This window comes from Scardinius erythrophthalmus, assembly GCF_964197995.2.
Source record: "Scardinius erythrophthalmus genome assembly, chromosome: 1".
Lineage (NCBI taxonomy): Eukaryota > Metazoa > Chordata > Actinopteri > Cypriniformes > Leuciscidae > Scardinius > Scardinius erythrophthalmus.
In genome coordinates this window covers 51332618-51352036 of record NC_138221.1, presented here as the reverse complement: position 1 = coordinate 51352036, position 19419 = coordinate 51332618, and the positions used below count along the sequence as shown (strand labels likewise).

Genomic DNA, 19419 nt, shown 5'->3' with positions numbered 1-19419 from the left:
GCTTTTAACATCCTTCTTTGTACCCCCTCTCTGCAGTCACACCTTTTTAAGTAAGGAGCAATATTTTCCCCCTTAAATCGATTTTTCCAGTGCATTTTTTTACCTTTACAAATTCCTTTATAATATAAATAATGCGTTGAATAAAAAAAAAAGTTCAATAGAGAAATATGCAATGATGGTAAAAAAAACGTCTCAGGTTACGTCTGTAACCATAGTTCCCTGAGAAAAGGAGACGATGCGTCAATGATGCTTTAGGAACGCCTCCGTGTGATTACGTCTGAAGCACGTATGTCAACTAGTCCAATGGAAAGAATGAGCGTCACGGGCAGGTGACGTCATGACCAGGAAAGGATAAAAGCACATCCGGTGCAACCGGCGCTAGCTTCTAGAGCCGAAGCAAAGACGATCACAGGGATGCAGGAAGTATGGCAAAGTGACACATCATCTCGTTCCCTTATCAGGGAACTATGGTTACAGACGTTTTGAGGGAATTCGCAATGCGTCAATGATGCTTTGGGAATGAGAATACCCAATACGCCAGACTTACAATTGCCTGAATGTGAAACTGTCGGCAATCTAAGTATAAAGCACCAGAGAACATGGGGTAGCGTCCAGGTCCAGGCTATAAAACCTCACGAATGTGAGCGGCGAGGATCAACCTGCCGCATCACAAACCTCCTGAAGAGAAACCCCTGCTTTAGAGGCCCCCATACCCCTAGTAGAATGAGCTCTGACCACCAAAGGGCACGGCTGGCCAGAGGACTCATATGCAAGAGAGATAGCCTCAACTATCCACCTACTGATTGTTTGCCTAAAGGCTGGAAGACCTTTCTTAGGTGATCCAAAGCAGACAAATAATTGATCAGATCTTATCCACGGGGCAGTCCTGTGGACATAAGTGTCCAATGCTCGCACTGGACACAAAAGATTCAGTTTTTCCTGGTCCGAAGAAGCAAACGGAGGAGGAAAGAAAGCCTGCAGCACAATAGGCCTCGGAATATTGGTTAGCACCTTAGGGACGTATCCATGCTAGAGGGTATAAGAATGCCTTGACAATCCCAGGTGCAAATTCAAGGCAGGTAGGAGAAACCAAGAGGGCCTGAAGGTCTCCGACTCGTTTTAGGGACGAAATAGCTAGAAGAAAGATGGTCTTGAATGTCAGAAATTTCTCTGAAACCAAATCTAGGGGCTCAAAGGGAGCCCTAGAAAGGTCTTCCAAAACTATTGACAGGTCCCAAGCCGGTACCCTAGTGCGAGTTGCAGGCCTCAGCCTCAAGGTGCCATGAAGGAAACGTATGATCAGCCGCAATGGCCGCCACGTAGACATAAACCTGATGTAAAACAAACTTGGAGAAACTCAAGTACTGTACTAACTGTACAGTTAACTGGATCCCACTGATGCTGCTGACACCAAGACGTGAAAACTCTCCACTTTAGTGCATGTAATTTCCTCGTAGCTGGAGCTCTGGAGCTAAGAATGGTCTCAACAACCTCAGTTGAGAGACCACTCTCTATATCTCAAACTCAATTCCTGGAGGGCCACAGCTCTGCACAGTTTAGCTCCAACCAGCTCTAACTCACACCTGCAAGGAAGTTTCTAGTAATCCTGAAGACCTTGATTAGCTGGATCAGGTGTGTTTGATTAGGGTTGGCGCAAAACTGTGCAGAGTTGTGGCCCTCCAGGAATTGAGTTTGAGATCACTGCTCTATAAGTTGGGCCCCCTCAGAAGCCAAACCCATAGTTTCCAAATCTCTGGTCGAGGGTGAAATATTGTGCCCCCTGCCTGAGACAGAAGGTCTCTCCTGATCGGGATCTCCAAGGGAGGGCCGTCGAGGAGATGAACTAGGTCCGCAAACCAAATTCGACTCGGCCAGCATGGTGCTACTGGCAGTAGACTTATTCCGTCCTGGCGGACTTTCTCCAGAACTCCTGGGAGCAGAGCAACAGGGACAAAAGCCTACAGACGTAGCCTCTGCAACTTCTGCACCATAGCGTCCAGCCCCAGAGGGGCTGGGTGAATGAGGGAGAACCATAGTGCATTGTGTACTGAGATGCAAACAGATCCACTTCTGCTTGGCCGTAGAATTCCCATATCTGCTCCACCACCTCGGGGTGGAGTCTCCAATCCCCTGGCCTCAGCCCCTGCCTCGACAGGGTGTCTGCTCCTATATTCTGGTGCCCTGGGATATACACTGCCCTCAGGGAAAATATCTTCCCTAGGGATCACAGGAGGATCTGGTGTGCCAGTTTGCAGAGTGGACGCGAACGCAGACCCCCCTGACGATTTATGTAAGAGACCACCGATGTGTTGTCTGTACGGACAAGCACATGATGACCCCTTAGGTCTGGGAGGAAATGTCTCAACGCATTGAAGACTGCCATCATCTCCAGGCATTTTATGTGCCAAGAAAGATGATGACTCCTCCACAGACCCTGGGCTGAGCGGCCTTCCATTACCGCTCCCCAGCCGGTGAGGGAAGCATCTGTCGAGATAGCAACTCGATGGCAAAGAGCTCCAACACCGGGCCCTGGGATAGGAACCAGTGTTTCCTCCATATAACCAAGGTGCGTGATCTTGATCGTACGGAGTGGGTTTCCCCTCGGGGAGAACCCTCTGGTTCTGAGCCACCACTGAAAGGGTCTCATGTACAGTAGGCCAAAGGGTATCATATTGGACGCTGCTGCCATGAGGCCCAACAGTTTCTCGAACTGTTTCACAGTGCGTGACTGGCCTAGCTTCAACTCTTTTGTGGCTGTGAGGATAGCAGCTACACGAACGGGCGATAGAGTGGCTCACATCTTGACTGAATCCCATACCGAAAGTGGTTCTTCTCTTGTGGAGAAAGCACACTCTTCTTGGCATTGAGTCTCAACCCCAATTTCTTCATGTGAGCGAGGATGATATCTCGATACCGAACCGCTAACTGCTCTGATTCCACCAGAATCAGTCAGTCGTCGATGTAGTTCAGAATGCGTATGCCCTGCAACCTGAGTGGGGCCAGAACTGCATCTACGCACTTCGTGAACGTGTGGGGTGATAGAGCTAGACCGAATGGAAGCACACGATATTGGTATTTTATCCTCCCGAAAGAAAACATCAGGAACTTCCTGTGTTGAGGGAGGATGGAGACATGGAAGTAAGTGTCTTTTAAATCTATCGTGACAAACCAGTCCTCAGGTCTGATTTGGGTCACAATCTGTTTGAGTGTGAGCATCTTGAACTTGAGTTTCATGACTGCACGATTCAACAGACGAAGATCTAAAATGGGACGCAACCCCCCCCATCCTTTTTTGGAACAGGATGCATTCTCCGTGCTGCTTTGGCAACAGCGGGTCCTGCACCCCGAGGTTCGCGAGCCTGACCACTCTCATTGAACATGGACAGGCGAGAGCAGAGCATGCGGAGCGGGAGATGCTCATAATGCTGACAGTCAGCCCCCTCGAAGGCTGACATAGCATGCTCCACTCCCAAACAAACTACACAAAGATCGTATATAATTGAATTGTTGTTTTGCCATAATATATATCAGTGACAGACAAACAATAAATACAGACAGTTTGACACAGAGCACTTTGCTGAGGCACAAAAGCTAGCGCCGGTTGCACCGAATGTGCTTTTATCCTTTTCTGATCATGACGTCACCCGCTGTGATGCTCATTCTTTCCATTGGACCATATACGTGCTTCAGACGTAATCACACGGAGACGTTCCCAAAGCTTCATTGATGCATCGCGAGTTCCCTTGAAAGGGAATGAAGTGATGCTTTTAAATATTAAATTAAAACTACCACTAGGTGGCAAGAGGTCTTTATGAGTGAGTCATCGAGTCATTTATTCATTTAGTAACGAAACAAGTGGCTGTAATTATGAATGAATCATTTAAGCATTGACTCTCAAGATTTGTTCAAAGCCGCAGATTCATTCACAAACACTGGTGTTCTGCTGTGGCTTTCATGGCGCTATTATTTTGTTTAAAAAAATACTCACAATACTGTTTCAAATTAACATCACTTAATATTAGTACCTTTCGTTTGTTGAACTGTTGTATAAAATCAATTTCACATTTGCAGTCGTGTGGATATTCGATTAATGTGATCAACATTAAAGCCAGGAACTAACACAGGGTATGTTTTTGTATCGAAGAGAGTTTGAATCTTAAATCGATCTCTATGCACGGTCTGTGTCTATATTTGTTCGTCATGCTACTAAATGCTAGCCTGGCAAGCCAGACCTACATCAAGATGTTAGGTCTGGAAACTCACCATAGTCACGGCTCAATCCGAGGGGCGGGATAAACGGCTGTCTTTCAAATTCCCTCTGCACGCAATAGGACAGCGCTTCAACCAACCAGAGCGTTTTCCCAACAGCGGAGCTTAGTTGATAGATTCAACTTTTGCCATATCTGGCTGGCAAAACGACGAACACATCTTCCTTTTTTTAAGAATGACTTAAGTGCCGTTCTTTGCTCTTTTCTCAAAGAAAAACTTAACTCCAAGTCCTCCAGAGTCGCGGCCAAAGCCGATTCGAAAGACCGTTGTTCTCCATCAGCAGCCGCCATTCTTTGTTTTCAAGTAGCCGCAGCCAGGTAACCGTCGCAACTCTGTCGTGTATGTTAAGCCCGCCCCCGCCTACTCTATACACAACGTGATTGGCCTGACCCAATCTGGGTTTTTGCAGCGAGAAGGTTTATTGAGAGTTGCTAGACTGCCCTGGCTGCGAAATACATTTTGCTGCCGCTAGGGTGCGTCTAGATTTCTAGGCTAACTAAATGTTAAATTCCCAATTTTACAAAGGTAGGCTACATGGTCGAGAACGGCAGTAGGCTATAGCGCGATTAGCCAAGGCAGCATTGTTGAGTGAATGCAGTCAGTTTTGACTGCAAAAGATGTAATTTGATTGAATGTCGTGTATTTACAGCATTTTACCTGCTAGAAATACATGCTCAGTTTTAATGTTATTTTAAGGTGGGGTAGAATTAAATTAACACAATGAACTCAGCATTTTGTTCACGTACTCCCTTCTGTCACCTTGTGTACCCCTAGGGATAGGGGAGAGCGGGGCACAACCTAACGCGGGGTAGTTGTAACACTATAAGTTTAAGTAAGTTATAAGTATAAGTTTGTAAGTTTAAATACTTCCACTAGCATGACGTGCTAGCATGACGAAACTTAGTGTATTTATTAGATGCCATATCAACACTAAAGAGAAGAAATTGAGCAGCCAGGAGGAGCGCATCTCCGTTGTTTTATCCATTAAGCACAAATAAAAGCCTGATAATGCTAAATATTCCGGTTTCTGATAATATAATTCCCATTTTAAAGACTGGCAATAAACTAAATAATACTAACAAAGTTGTTTGATGCAAGTAAAGGGTCGGGTGCTCTAATTATTTAATGTTTTTACACTGTTTATATGGCAGAATATATGAGCATGAGAAAGTATATGAGTATATACGTACATATACATATACACCTACATATACATACATCTTCACGTGACTGGAAAGAAAGTGAGGCTTAGTTTTTCGTTAATCACATGTTTCTCTGAAAACAATACACGCTCCGAAGCTTTGAGAAATTGCGCTGCGAAATGCGAACTCGATACTTGCTTTGAAGCTTTGGTCGGTGTCATATGTTATGGTGCATCCAAGCCATCTTGTAAAGATCGCATTTACGAGTTGAACGCCACCACTATGTCGTAAATATGAGTGGGAAGCTCGGGAGTTTCTTTAAGCCCGATCTTTACGAGTTGGTGTCGTGCTAGTGTCATATGTCAGAATGAATACCACAATACTTAAAGGTATTTAGCAGTGATATTGTCAGGCTTTTCTATTTACAGCGAAGTAAGCTAATTGCCTGCACAGAATATGATGGGATTATAATATAAAATAACATGTAACGATAAAGTTTGCAGTGGCTTCATAAATTAATTAAAAACAAAAAGGACACCTGATTTTAAAGGCCTACTGAAGTGCATTGGAACACTTTGTATGATGCTTTTCCACTGGAATAGGAAGCTAAGGAGGGACATATTGAATGCCCCCTCCCCGTTTTCAAATAGCCAATAGCGTTTAGTTTACCTCACAGACTGCAAGTCGTACTTGACAACACCATGGAAGCGAATCCGAGCATTGATGATACATTGGATCAGAGCCCATCTACGGAGAGCCTGCCCACTCCCTTTTAAGTCCTATTGCACCAAATTTTGGTTGTAGTTCCACCAGAGTTTCACTGCGGTCGATCGCCCCTGAGGGCAAAATGAATGGGAGTCTATGGGGCTAGACGGCTAAATTTGTCTCTTTCACTCGATTGCCGTTGAGAATTCTCAGATTTGATTGTAGGTTTTGCAAGTTCAACATGGGTTATTGGTCGGAAGTTGAATGAATGAGTACTTATGTCCTTTCGATTTCTTACAGGTTGAGTTGTTGTTTCCCATAACACGCTAGCATTCTGCTAATGAACGCTGATTGGTCAGTGAAGGACTGATTACGATCAGAGATACCGCTTGATGGCATCGTGGCATCCGAAGCGGGACAAGAAACAAACAAAACAAAAACTCTTCTAGCACGTGTATTTACCTGTGTCAGCTGTGTTGTCGATGCCTCGAGAGAAAAGAAAGTGCAGAGCGCGAAAGCACCAAAGTGACTGAAGGATTGCCGTAAAGCAGTATCTCTGGTTGTATGATGTGTATGACGTCATTGACACTTTAAAATACCTTTTTAAAGCAAATGACTCTAACAAATCTAACACCCAGCAGTGTGTAATTTCTTTGCATCTCCTTTTGAATACAACATTCAAATTACTAGACAAAAATTATATCCTGAGAAAAGTGGATTTTGAGGGGTATAGCGCCATAGACCTCCATTCATTCTGCACTCGTCCTGTGAGCGCCCTCATATGGAATCAGAGTGGAACAGCAACCAGTTCAGAAGCCGGAAGTTTACTGAGAGTGAAACTTCTCGCCTTATTAGACATTCTCTGATTGGATTCAATAGTAGAGGTGTGAATACATTCTAAAAATTTTATTCTTAACCAACGTACAGTTGGAAAACGGAATAAAACTCGAGCAGCCGAACACACTTCTCCAACCAGTGGCGTAATTTTGTTTTAAAAAGTGGGTGGGACAGGTGTGTTGGGGAGAGGAGGTAGAGCCACAAGAGAACACTATATCCGCACCACTGATAACCAGCGGCAATGAGCTCAACAGCTTGATTTAAAAAACCATAGACTGTTAAAAAAGATGGACGACTCCCCTTCGCTCTCTTCCATTGGTGAGAACTGAAGCCGCCAGTGTCCCGATATGGCGCTGACATCTTGGGACTTGAGTCTGCGCAGTAGCGATCTCGGGACCAGACCTGCGCAGTAGTGAGCAGGAAGTAAAGCCGTGAAATCAACGCTCCGCAGAATGCACTCTCCTTGAGTGCACTTTTTTAAAAATTTATTGCAGTACGACAAGAGGCTTGTTAAATTAAAGTAAATACAATCTCCTCAGTCCTCCGAAGATCCCGAAAAAAAAGTCTTGGTGTTTCAGTGACTACTTCGCTAGTAGTCAATCACAGCTGTCAATCATGACGTTACACCACCGTTTTATAGCATCGCGTAACTAACTAAAAACAAACTTATTTTAAAAACAGACACTGAACTTACATCAGCGTGATAAATGACAGCAAATGAAAGAAACCACCTTGAGAAAAAAAATATTTGAAGTGTCATTTAATTGGTTAGTTGGTCTCACGTCCCGTTGAATAAAACGGGGAGGCGGGGTTTATGACCTATACTAGGACCAGTCACCGGGGGGGGCGATCGAGACGTTTTGGCTTCACTTTTCAGGACTTGTGCGGCACGCTTGTAAAAAACACATTTCAGCGCTAGAACGCCTCTTATTTAACCAACGAACTAAATGATTACCCTTCTAGTTAACTGGAGATGTTTTATTTGTTCGTATTAGGTACATCCGTGCCTCAAGAGGTTTCAAAAAGTGTTGAGGACAATATCGACCGTGACAAAAACCCATATTGCTCCATGACGTGTCAACGCACAGTCGCTTTGGCCAGGTGGCATTTATAGCTTAGGGGGCGGTACGCTTTAGATTCTAGAGAGCGTTTGATTGGACAGAAGATGTGATGAGAAGCTTGTCATTGTTTTGGAACACAGCAGCTTATTCATAACCTTAAGGCTAACATATTCATATTTAACGCTAAAAAACGTAAATTTCAGGGGGCCTTTAAGAACCTTGCTGTATTTTTGTGTAATTAAGAAAAAGTACACTGCCATCTTGCTCCAACGCAAGTGACTTGACCGTACCTGCCATCATAAACATGACTTACTCGTAAGTATGAACTTCACAGGACTTGAACGCACCATCACATCACTAGTTTATAGCTAAATGTTATGCACTGCATCATATTTTAACACAGGCTGTTCTCCAAAATGCCTGTCGTGTCTTGTAAACAGTAATGTATTGATTGTTTGATAGAGAAGTGGTTTATAGATCGCTTAAGATGTTTCATGTTTTGTGGGATTTCACCAGAGTGACTGCAGTAAGTATGCTATAAATCGTTTAGGAAAGAGGTTTTAAGACTGCACAGATTAATGGACGCCCATCCAGAATCTCAAGTGACTCGGAACAAAAACTATATTTTCTCAGTTACATTTTAGAGTAACTTTAATTATTGATATGGAAATACATGAGCTTAAATAAACTAATGTAGCCTGGTAATACCAAACTCTGCTACTCCGCTTTGCTTCGTAGACAGAGTCTGGAATGGCATAATAGAGAAGTGTTTTCTCTCTCGCGGGGGGTCGCTTGTCTGAAGTTTAAAATCATTGGTTACCCGTAAGCCAATCACATAACGTTTGGTTATGGCGTGTGTCATGCGCATGCTCAGCCGCATCTAACTTCCACTGTAAACACATGTATGATGCGAAAACAAAAACCATCGAGCGAAATACCGGAGTGAACATGGCTGTGAACGACTTTAGCAGATTATGTGAAGTAAATCTACGCATCCACGGTACAATCAGCGTCTACGTCACGGCTCTCAGCCCGCCCTCTGTTCGTTGATTGGCCGGCTGTTTTCAGGCCGGAGGAAAACGGAAAGCTATGACTCTATCTCAAACTGAGTACAGAAGCGAAATGAAATTGAGCGGAAGTATGAAGTACATTTTATATGGTTGACAACACAGAGATATGATGCACAATAACTAAACTATGAGTAAAGTTACGTGCAACTTTCTAGTAAGGTGTATGAGCTCGATTACCATCTCCAGTGAGTGATCACAGTGATAGTTATGGTATTCCGACTCGGACTCTTTTTTTTTTCTCTGTTGTCAGACAAAATCTCTTACACTAGTTTCCATGCATAGTCAGTTTGCCTGCAATCAAATGTATTTTGAGAAGCTTTATTCCAGTCAGATTACGTCTCCTCTTCACTCTTTTGTGTTGCAGTGGTGGATGAGGGTACGAGCCCCGCTATCAGGAGCTCAAGCGGGTCGTCACTGCTGAGTTCACTGATGCGGATGTGAGTGGCTTCGTCGGACGGCAAGGTATGTTGCAGATTTATGACCATGCATGCAGTGATTTCCATTCATGCAAAAAATTATTTTCAGCAAACCTCATCAGCCCTTCTGTTTCTCTTTTGCAGGAAGCTTTGAGATTGAGATCAATGGAAAACTGATTTTCTCAAAGATGGAAACCAGTGGCTTCCCCTATGAGGATGATGTGAGTAAATATCTCGCCACTGGACAGGCTTTTCAACCGTAAAATGTTAATGGTTTTTCCATATGTGTGCTTACATCTCTCCTTTGTGTCATCCACAAGATTATGAATGCTATCCAAAGAGCCTACGATGGCCAGCCGGTGGAGAAGATCACCAAGAGCCAGCCTCCTTGTGTCATCCTCTAATGTTTCACCTCTTAACCCTTCCATTTCGGCTCTCAAGACACCTGAATCACTCCTCAAAGAAGTCTAATATGTCACGATTTTGAACGGTTCTGTTTTAAAAAGCAAAGTATAAGCATCTAGAGAGAGCGAGATCCTTAAATGTCCCCTTCTCTTCACTCCTCCTGTCTGGTTGCTGGACGTAAATGATTATCGTAACTCTAAAGTGAGAAGTTACGGTATGAGGCCTGCAGTCTGTGCTTCCTTTGAGCAGGAGGAGTGAGACGGGGGAACGGTGAGGAGGAGGCCAATGGAAGGGTTAAAGGGATAGTTCACCCAAAAAATTTTAATTCTGTCATTTACTCCCCTTCATGTTGTTCCAAACCTGTTTGAGTTTCTTTCTTCTCTTGAAAACAAAAGAAGATATTTAAAGAATGTTGGTTACCAGACCCCATCGACATCCATAGTTGTGTTCAGCAGAAGAAAGGAACGTTTAGAAAAATAAATTGGACAAATTATGACAAACAATTTGAGTGAACTATCCCTTTTTTTTTTTTTTTTTTTTTTTGTTAAAGCCACATTGCCTACTGGAGTCACTGTTCATCTGCTTTCTTTATTATTTTTTATGTAATGATAAACTAATGTACTCAAACAACTGCTGTAAGAAGGAAACGCCTAAAGCTTGGGAGTGTGAGTGCATAAATTGTCATTTTTCAAGTGTCTCTTTATGTCCACCAACCTATAATCAGCATGAAGCGATCATAAATTAATTTAATATTGGTGAGTACTTGAAATGTTTCTTTAAAATACTGTAGGGTGTATATTAGACCAATTTTTATTGGTGTCAAAGCTCAGGTGATTGCCTCTTGCAAGCATTTTGTGCAGTAGTTGTTTTTCTATTATTATCGATGTAGTGTTATAGAATTCATTATCTTTAAATTAAACCAAGTAGCTGTTTAAGGGCATGTATATGACCTGAAGATGTTTATGACACAGCATGGTAATATAGTAATATTGTTAATTTTAATAAACTGCAATAGGAAATTACATTCAGGAGTTGGTAGTTTTTCTGTCTTTGATTAAGGTGGTCGATCAAATCTAATTCAATGTAGTGCTGTGGGGTGGGAGTTTCTGTTTGTGGTTGAGAGGATTGTGATGTTTAGCTGCTTGTTTTTTTGTTTTTGTTTTTTACATTAAATAAAACAGGTGGATTGATACATTTTTGTGAATTCTGGTTTGAAGTTATTTAAAAAAATACATGACGATAAAGTTATATATATATAACTTGTATATCAAAACTAGTGCTGTCAAATCGATTAATTGCATTTAACATAAGTTTGTATTTATAAAATGTGTGTATATTATATATATATATATATATATATATATATATATATATATATATATATATAACATTTTTACACGATTTATAGCATACTTACTGCAGTCACTGGTGAAATCCCACAGAACATGAAACATCTTAAGCAATCTATAAACCACTTCTCTATCAAACAATCAATATATTACTGTTTACAAGACACGACAGTCTTGTGTACAAAATGTGTAAACATCTATCATGCATGTGTGTGTGTACACAGACACGCACACACATATAATATACATTATATACATAATATTTATATACACATCTATACACAAACTTTTATGTTAGATGCGATTAATCGATTTGACAGTACTAATCAAAATACATATTAAATTTAAATGTAAACCACCAGAAGAACGCTGGCTTAAAACTAGTTTCACAGTCTGTAAACCCGGTTATGGTTTACGATGTTTTTGTTGTTGTTTTTTAGCAGTATTTAAGTGTTTTAGTGTACTCAACAAATAAATATATAATAAGGAATGCACCAGTTCACGTTTTGAAAGGTGATGATCAGTTTGGAAACTGTAGGCGTGTCAAACAGGTGGAGGTGCACAGGGTGTGGCCGACCGTCCTGACGCAGAGTGTCCAGGAGGGAGGTGTGCAGTGTTGTTTTCGGTCTCCTCGAACAACCAGGTAGCCGTCATTAACCTCCACAGGTCAGAATCTAAAGACAAGAATCATGGTGCTGAAGATAAAAGTCGAATACTGGTAAGCTCATTTACACTCTGGATGTAGCCTACGTGTCTTTAAAGTAGTACACTAATATGATTTTAAATCCGAACCAGCTTATTTCAATGCGAATACATGGTATGTGTTTTGTTTGACAAGTTGGCCCTGTCTTAAAAATCTACTTAGCTGCGTACCACATATTTGGTTATCAATATATATATATATATATATATATATATATATATATATATATATGGTTATCAATCACGCACTTTGAAGCAGATGTGGCGTAGGCTATCGAACGCGTCTGAGAAGTAGCCTACGAATATTTACCGCGAATCGGTTCTTTTGAACCGTTTGTTAAAGAATCGGTTCAAAAAAGCCGATCCAGCGATTGTTTACCTCATCGCGTGGTCCATGACATCCCTAGCGTGGTTTATTATAGACGTTTTCGTTGCTGTTTTTTTTTTTTGTTTGTTTGTTTGTTTGTTTTTCAGTAGTATTTAAGGGTTTTTAACCTCCGTAGGGTACTCAACAAATAAATATATAATAAGGAATGCACCAGTTCACGTTTTGAAAGGTGATGAGCAGTTTGGAAACTGTAGGCGTGTCAAACAGGTGGAGGTGAGCAGGGTGTGGCCGACCGTCCTGACGCAAAGTGTCAGAGGGGAGGTGTGCAGTGTTGTTTTCGGTCTCCTCGAACAACCAGGTAGCCGTCATTAACCTCCAGGTAGTTCTTTTGAACCGTTCGTTAAAGAATCGGTTCAAAAAAGCCGATCCAGCGATTGTTTACCTCATCGCGTGGTCAATCCCCTGCGCGGTTTATTATAGACGCTCCAAAATGTTCAAATAAAGTCATCATTAATTATCGTGTTTATTGTTCTTGTGTTCCAGTTTGTCGCAGCCATGATTCATGTGGTTCTCAACTCCAGTCCTCGGGACCCGCTGCTCTGCACATTTTGTATACTCTCTTATCTGACACACTCAAATCAGTTCATGGAGTCTCTGCTAACGAGCTGATGATCTGGTTCAGGTGTGTTAAATAAGGGAGACATACAAAATGTGCAGAGCAGTGGGTCCCGAGGACTGGAGTTGAGAACCACTGGTGTTAAAACCTAAATATAATTTGTATTTACATTAAACATTGCTTAAAATGAATTTACACCATGGACAATGAGTCATTGAGTTGTTCACTCGGACCGTTAAAGAATCGTTCAGACGTTTTGTGGACCGGTTAAAGGGAGAAAGGGAGGGAGGGATGAACGTTGATTGACACCGCTGGTGTGGAAAACCGGTTTAAGTGATCGTGTGTGGTAACTGAAACTGGTTACACTGGCAGAAATGACTGCGCATATTTTGAACGAAATAAAGAATACTGATAACTGTTCTCTACCCCACCAGCGGTGGATGAGGCTACGCGCCTCGCTTCCTGGAGCTGAAGCGAGACATCAACGCGAAGTTTCCTGATGCGGAGGTGTCTGGCTTCGTGGGCAGGAGAGGTCGAGTACACTGTGTCCTTCTGATATCCTACTCATAATTATTTTCCACTAGTCCGTGTGTTTTACAAACTTGTTTTCAACTCCAATTCTCTTTTAAGCTAAATACGTTTAGCTTACTTAAAGGGATATTTCACCCAAAAATGAAAATTATATCATTTTCTCACCCTGAAGTTGTTCCAAACCTGCATGAATCTCTTTCTTCTGCTTAGCACAAAATAATTAGTCCAGTCATTTTATGAAAAAAGGTTGAACAAATTGCAACAGAAGCAAACTCAACTGATTTTGTATCCTCAATATGTCCTGAGTAAAGAAAAAAAAGCCCTGAAGAATCCCATAAGGGGAAAGTTTCGAAAAAGACCCAAATAGCCTATTCATTCTTTTTCTTACGTGAATATAGGGTAAAAAATTTAGCCTTTAGATATCACCATGAAAATTACTGAGTTGATTACTTGCATCAAGACAAACAAAAAATGTATTACAAGTTTTTTTAAATGGTTTGTTAACATGGACAAAGGGTGCATAATCTAATTATGTATGTGCTAATTTGCATAAATACCACAACAGATCTAAACATTGGGTCTAGCCAGGTGAAAATGTGTTGTTGAATCTTGTTGACACATAATAGTAAAATACTTGATGTTAAGGTCTGAATGGAACCCATTTAGGCTACCCATGAACATTAATACATAGAGTGTTCGAATTGTGTCAAAGCTCTTGGGGGGTCCCCCCCCCCCAAAAAAAAACAAAAAAACGTAATAATATACATATTTTCATTTATTTATTTCATATAATACTATAATTTCATTTACTTAACTTTTAGTGTTTCAGAACATGTTTTTTCAGCTGATCATTAACTCTGTGCATAATTGATGAACAAAGACTTTTTTCCACCCAAAATATATGTAATAATCCGGGTTTTTCCTGGCTCAAAACGAGGCGTAGGTGCTAATATCCCGATCATGTATTTTAATAAGATAATTAAATGTGTATTTTTCGTAGACCATATCATATAGCCTACTGTGTTTCGCACAGTATTTTTGCGGGTTGAGCTCGGTACCTCTAGGGGGGTCCGGGGGCATGCCCCCCGGAAGAAAATTTTGTACATTTTAAAGATAAATTCATTAATCTGGTGCACTTTGAGTCCGCCGAATCTGCTGTTAAAAATAAATAATCCACCCGCCAACCTCCCGAACCTATATGATATTCTCTGATTTAGATATCTGCATCTGATCATCACATTTCAATTATTCAAATTCTCAGTGTTAAGCATGATAATATGATAAAATATCACACTTAAGTAGGCTGATTTAAAATTAAGATTTATTTAAAATAAAAGTTCTTCTTTTGTCAAAATTACATTTCCAGCCTAAACAGAGGCTTTACTCCCTTCAAACTTAAATTGTCAATGTTTCATTACATCACTGTTGAAAAACACTTATCAGAATTTTATTTTTTTTTTTATCGTTATAAAGGGCATTTCTTTCCCTAATTTTTACTCTCTATACTCTTTCCTTACTCTCAGGGAACTGAGGTTACGTTAGTAACCAAGTACGTTATTTCTTATTTTATTTTATTTTTATATTGAAAATTGTTTTAATCAGGGCATTTGTTCGGTTGGGCAAGTACAATTCTCTTTCACTTGTCCCTTAAAAAACACACGCACGTGTCCCGGACAAGCGTTAAAGTCGAAATTCTATTCAGATCAGTAAATTACCAAACAATCATAAAAGAAAGAAATATTAATATTATCTTACCGTCATCGTGAGGTGAAAATGAGGATCCACTCTGCCAGACTCTCATGAAAGTGCTTATTTATAGCACGAAATTTATTTCTCGTACCATTTATTCTCCAAAAATAGTTTTTGCGTGCATATGATATGCACTTTATGGCGTGTAATACACACGGACTCCACACCCCTAATCCTACCCAAGGGGTTTGCAGTGCGTATCATTTACACGCAAAAAAAACAACAACTATTTTTGGCGTATAAATGGCACGATAAATAAAATGTATCTGTTTATAAATTCAACAGTCTGTAAATTCCTTCAGAAAACAGCGTGTGGCGCACTTGAGCGTCTTTTCAGACGCAAATCTAATTTGAATTACTTTCTAATGCAGCGGCAGCGCAATACTTTGATAAAAATATATATATATATATATATATATATATATATATATATATATATATATATATATATATATTACCTAATAAATTATGTTTCTAGTAGTTTTAATGAAAAACCAGGGGACCCCCCAAGGTAAATTTTTTGGGCCTTACGGGGGTCCCTTGATGCTTATGGGGGGTCCCGGACCCCCCCAGCCCCCCCTCAATTCGAACACTGGAGGCAGGAAGAAGTACTTTAGAAACCAGCCTTTATTCATTATTATTGCAGAGATGGGGTTTGGGGCTGGGTCCGTGGGACTGTTTCTGGGGATTCACTTTTTTATTTTGCCTACCTGCCTACCTTTTGTCTTCTGCATTCTTCTTACCATTGTCTCCTGTTCTTCCCTCAGACTCGTCCCCCAGAAACAGTCCCACGGACCCAGCCCCAAACCCAATCTCTTAAAAATGAATAAAGGCTGGTTTCTAAAGTACTTCTTCCTGCCTCTATGTATTAATTCTCATGGGTAGCCTAAATGGGTTCCATTCAGACCTTAACATCAAGTATTTTACTATTATGTGTCAACAAGATTCAACAACACATTTTCACCTGGCTAGACCCAATGTTTAGATCTGTTGTGGTATTTATGCAAATTAGCACATACATAATTAGATTATGCACCCTTTGTCCATGTTAACAAACCATTTAAAAAAACTTGTAATACATTTTTTGTTTGTCTTGATACAAGTAATCAACTCAGCAGTTTTCATGGTGATATCTAAAGGTTAAAATTTTTACCCTATATTCACGTGAGAAAAAGAATGAATAGGCTATATTTGGGTCTTTTTCAAAACTTTCCCCTAATAGAATTCTTCGGGGCTTTTTTCCCTTATTCAGGACATATTGAGGATACAAAATCTGTTGAGTTTGCTTCTGTTGCAATTTGTTCAAGGTTGACCCTGATTTTGGCTTAAAATGACTGGACTAAATATATTTGAAAGAATATGGGTCACAAAACAGAGGATCGGACCCCACTGACTTCCATAGTAATTTTTTCCCCCATATGGAGGTCAATGGGGTCCATCAACTGTTTGGTTACCCATATTCTTCTAAATATTCTTCTTTAAAACTTAAATTCCCCATTAATAATTGACAGTAACAGTGTCACCTGTCTGTGGCCAGTATATTAACAGACACTCTCTTTCCTTTTCCCTGTAGGAAGTTTTGAGATCGAGATCAATGAACATCTGGTCTTCTCAAAGCTAGAAACGGGTGGTTTCCCTTATAATGAGGATGTAAGCATCAGCAAATATTACTTTCTTTGGTTGTAATGTGTGTAATAGTTTGTAAAGCACAGTGCATCCAAAAAATTTAGGAAAAAAATCTTTTAGAGCAAGTGCCTTGGCTTTTTTTTTTTCTCTCATTTTTATGATTGAGACCCAACTAAAGAGCACCTTCTGGGATCATTTTTATGAGGTCCTTCCAACATTCAGCGTTCCAAGATGTTTCCCTTTGACACGTTGAATCATTTGACTTGATGTGTGCTATTGAATTAAATGACATTTATATGATGAGTAAATTTTTTGGGGCTGCAATTTCAGTGTGCGTACATTATCTTTCTTTGGTAATTTAATGTTATTTTGTTGTCCTGCACCTGAGCCCTTTTTTTTTATATATATATTTTTATGATGAGTACCTTTTGAAGCCAATAATTTTCAAGTTTGCTTTTATTAGTCCTTGAGTAAATTTGTTTCCACTGTAGATGCGTACATAACACAAACGCATAAAACACGTTACATTATCGACATATAATAGAATCAAAAATAATCACTGACATCACAAATACAAAGAGAGCATAAGTGATGTATCAATGGCTGATTTCCTATATATTTACATCGATACCTACGGCCAGAAGGCAGGGGGATCAAATATTTATAGAGTGAGTGGTCTGCGTCGTTTAAGATTTTTTGTGCCTTTCATAACATGAATGTAGAGACAATATCTGATAAATTAGGGGTAGGGATACCAATAATTTTACTTGCTAAATAAGTTATCTTTAAGAATGTGTTCTTGTTGGTAACTGTTAGCATATGAAAAAAACAAATGGCACCATAAATAAGGACTGGCTCAATAATACTGCGATACAAAAGAAGAAGATGACGAGGCTGAACAGACAAGTTTCTAAGTTTACGAATAGCTGTCAGTCTTGGTTGACAGCACTTGTAATCCGCTAGAGTTGAAATTTTGATCCAAAGTAATGCAGAGATAATTGAAATACTCCACCCTTTCAACTATCTCTCTGTTAATGGTAATGCTAGAAGCATGAATCTGTGTTTTTGGGCTTCAGTTCCTTAGTCTTTGAAATATTGAGGTGCAGAAAGTTATCCTCACTCCACGTACTAAAATGTGCTATAGAACGTTGATAGCCCAAAAAAGAGTCATTGTCCTTAAGCAGAGCAAGAATGGCTGTATCATCTGCATATTTAAAGTAATGAGTATGACTTAAAAACGTAGGATTATCCTTTTACATTTTTATAATGTAAGTTTGTTTCTTTAAGACAACTTTATGAAATAGCACAAACTGAATTATGAGAACGAATAGTCACCAAAAATGTGAAACAAATCAATAGATTGCAGCCATTCACTCAACTAACTCCATGAGGCTGATGGTGAACATGGGTGACTGCTTTTCCTGCTTTATTTAACTTTATTTAAATAAAGTTTTGTCCAGAAATGTGTAGTTCAGCACAATTTTATATTTGTTTTACAAATAACATAAATCATAAATATAAATCAAAAGATTTTAAGACGTTTAAGTTAGTCTACATATTTAAGTGTTGTGGTTTTTTTTTAAATCCTAATCCTAATTTTCCTTTGTCCAATTCCTGCAGATTATGGAGGCCATTGTTAAGGCTAAGGATGGCAAGCCTGAGAAGATCTCCAGAAACCGTAAAGAGTGCATCATCCTCTAATGCTCATTACCGTCTCAGCAGAGATGAGCTCCCATCCTCTGTCCGGTCCACTTGAGCATCTTATTGGTCCATTGCAGAAAATGGTTTATTCGTTTTGAAAATCTTCACTTCACTGTCTTCCTTTATAGCTCTAGTTGTTTGGACGTAAATGATTGCTGTAGCTTAAAGTTCAAAAGTTATGGTATGAGGCTTCAGTCCAGAAAACTATAAACCGAAGTTGAGTAATAATGAGGATAGTGAAGAGAAGAGTAACCCATTTTTTTTTTTTTTTTTTTTTTTTTGACAGCCAGAATAATGTAGATATAAGAATAAGACTAGACATGCATGATATCTCATGAATAAAAATATTACTTACATTGGAGTAGAATATCAAAGATAAAGTTATTAGAATAAATTATAGTGAAATAGACAAAAATGGGGTAGAGGGCAGTTAGTAAGATTGCTTGATTATTTGGGGGGGAAATGTCCCACTGAAACTGATGAATGAACACTGTAAAACTCATATTTTGTTTCTTTATTGCATAGGCTTTTTTGCTTTATTTATTTCAAAAATAAAGAAATAAAAAACTTTTAGCATTGGATAAACAGTAAATTAAGTTTAGTTTATGAGAATCAAAAACATATTTTTTACAGTGTAGCTCAAAGGTAATTGGCTCATCATTTTAGATTTATTAAATGATTTTTGTGGTCCATGTAATGTAGAAATAAATAAATAGTTTCTGAAAATATTGGTGGATTGTTTTTGGTTTGTCACATTGGATATATCTAAAATATAACTCTTGTTAAACCACTTTGCTTTAGGCTAGTGAATTTCATAAACGTTATATAATCATATTGCATTTGAATTAGGGCAACAGTAAATTCTTTTATTGAAATCCTTCAGGTTGTAAACATTTTTCACCAGCAGTAGAG

The 19419-nt window shown here is 39.8% G+C and overlaps 2 protein-coding genes across 2 annotated transcripts; both read left to right on the top strand.

Moving 5' to 3' along the window:
- Positions 1 to 2971: 2971 nt before the first annotated feature.
- Positions 2972 to 11097, top strand: selenow2a (selenoprotein W, 2a; the record flags this gene model as incomplete). The annotated part of the gene is made up of 4 exons (XM_081374620.1): positions 2972 to 3035; positions 9460 to 9546; positions 9645 to 9721; positions 9821 to 11097. 4 exons carry the CDS (start codon positions 2972 to 2974, stop codon positions 9902 to 9904), a joined length of 312 nt encoding a protein of 103 aa, XP_081230746.1. The 3' UTR covers positions 9905 to 11097.
- On the top strand, positions 10522 to 19224 carry selenow2b (selenoprotein W, 2b; the record flags this gene model as incomplete). The annotated part of the gene is made up of 4 exons (XM_081374613.1): positions 10522 to 10570; positions 13346 to 13432; positions 16754 to 16830; positions 18427 to 19224. The coding sequence occupies 4 exons, from the start codon at positions 10522 to 10524 to the stop codon at positions 18505 to 18507; spliced, it is 294 nt and encodes a 97-aa protein (XP_081230739.1). The 3' UTR covers positions 18508 to 19224.
- Between the last annotated feature and the right edge of the window lie 195 nt (positions 19225 to 19419).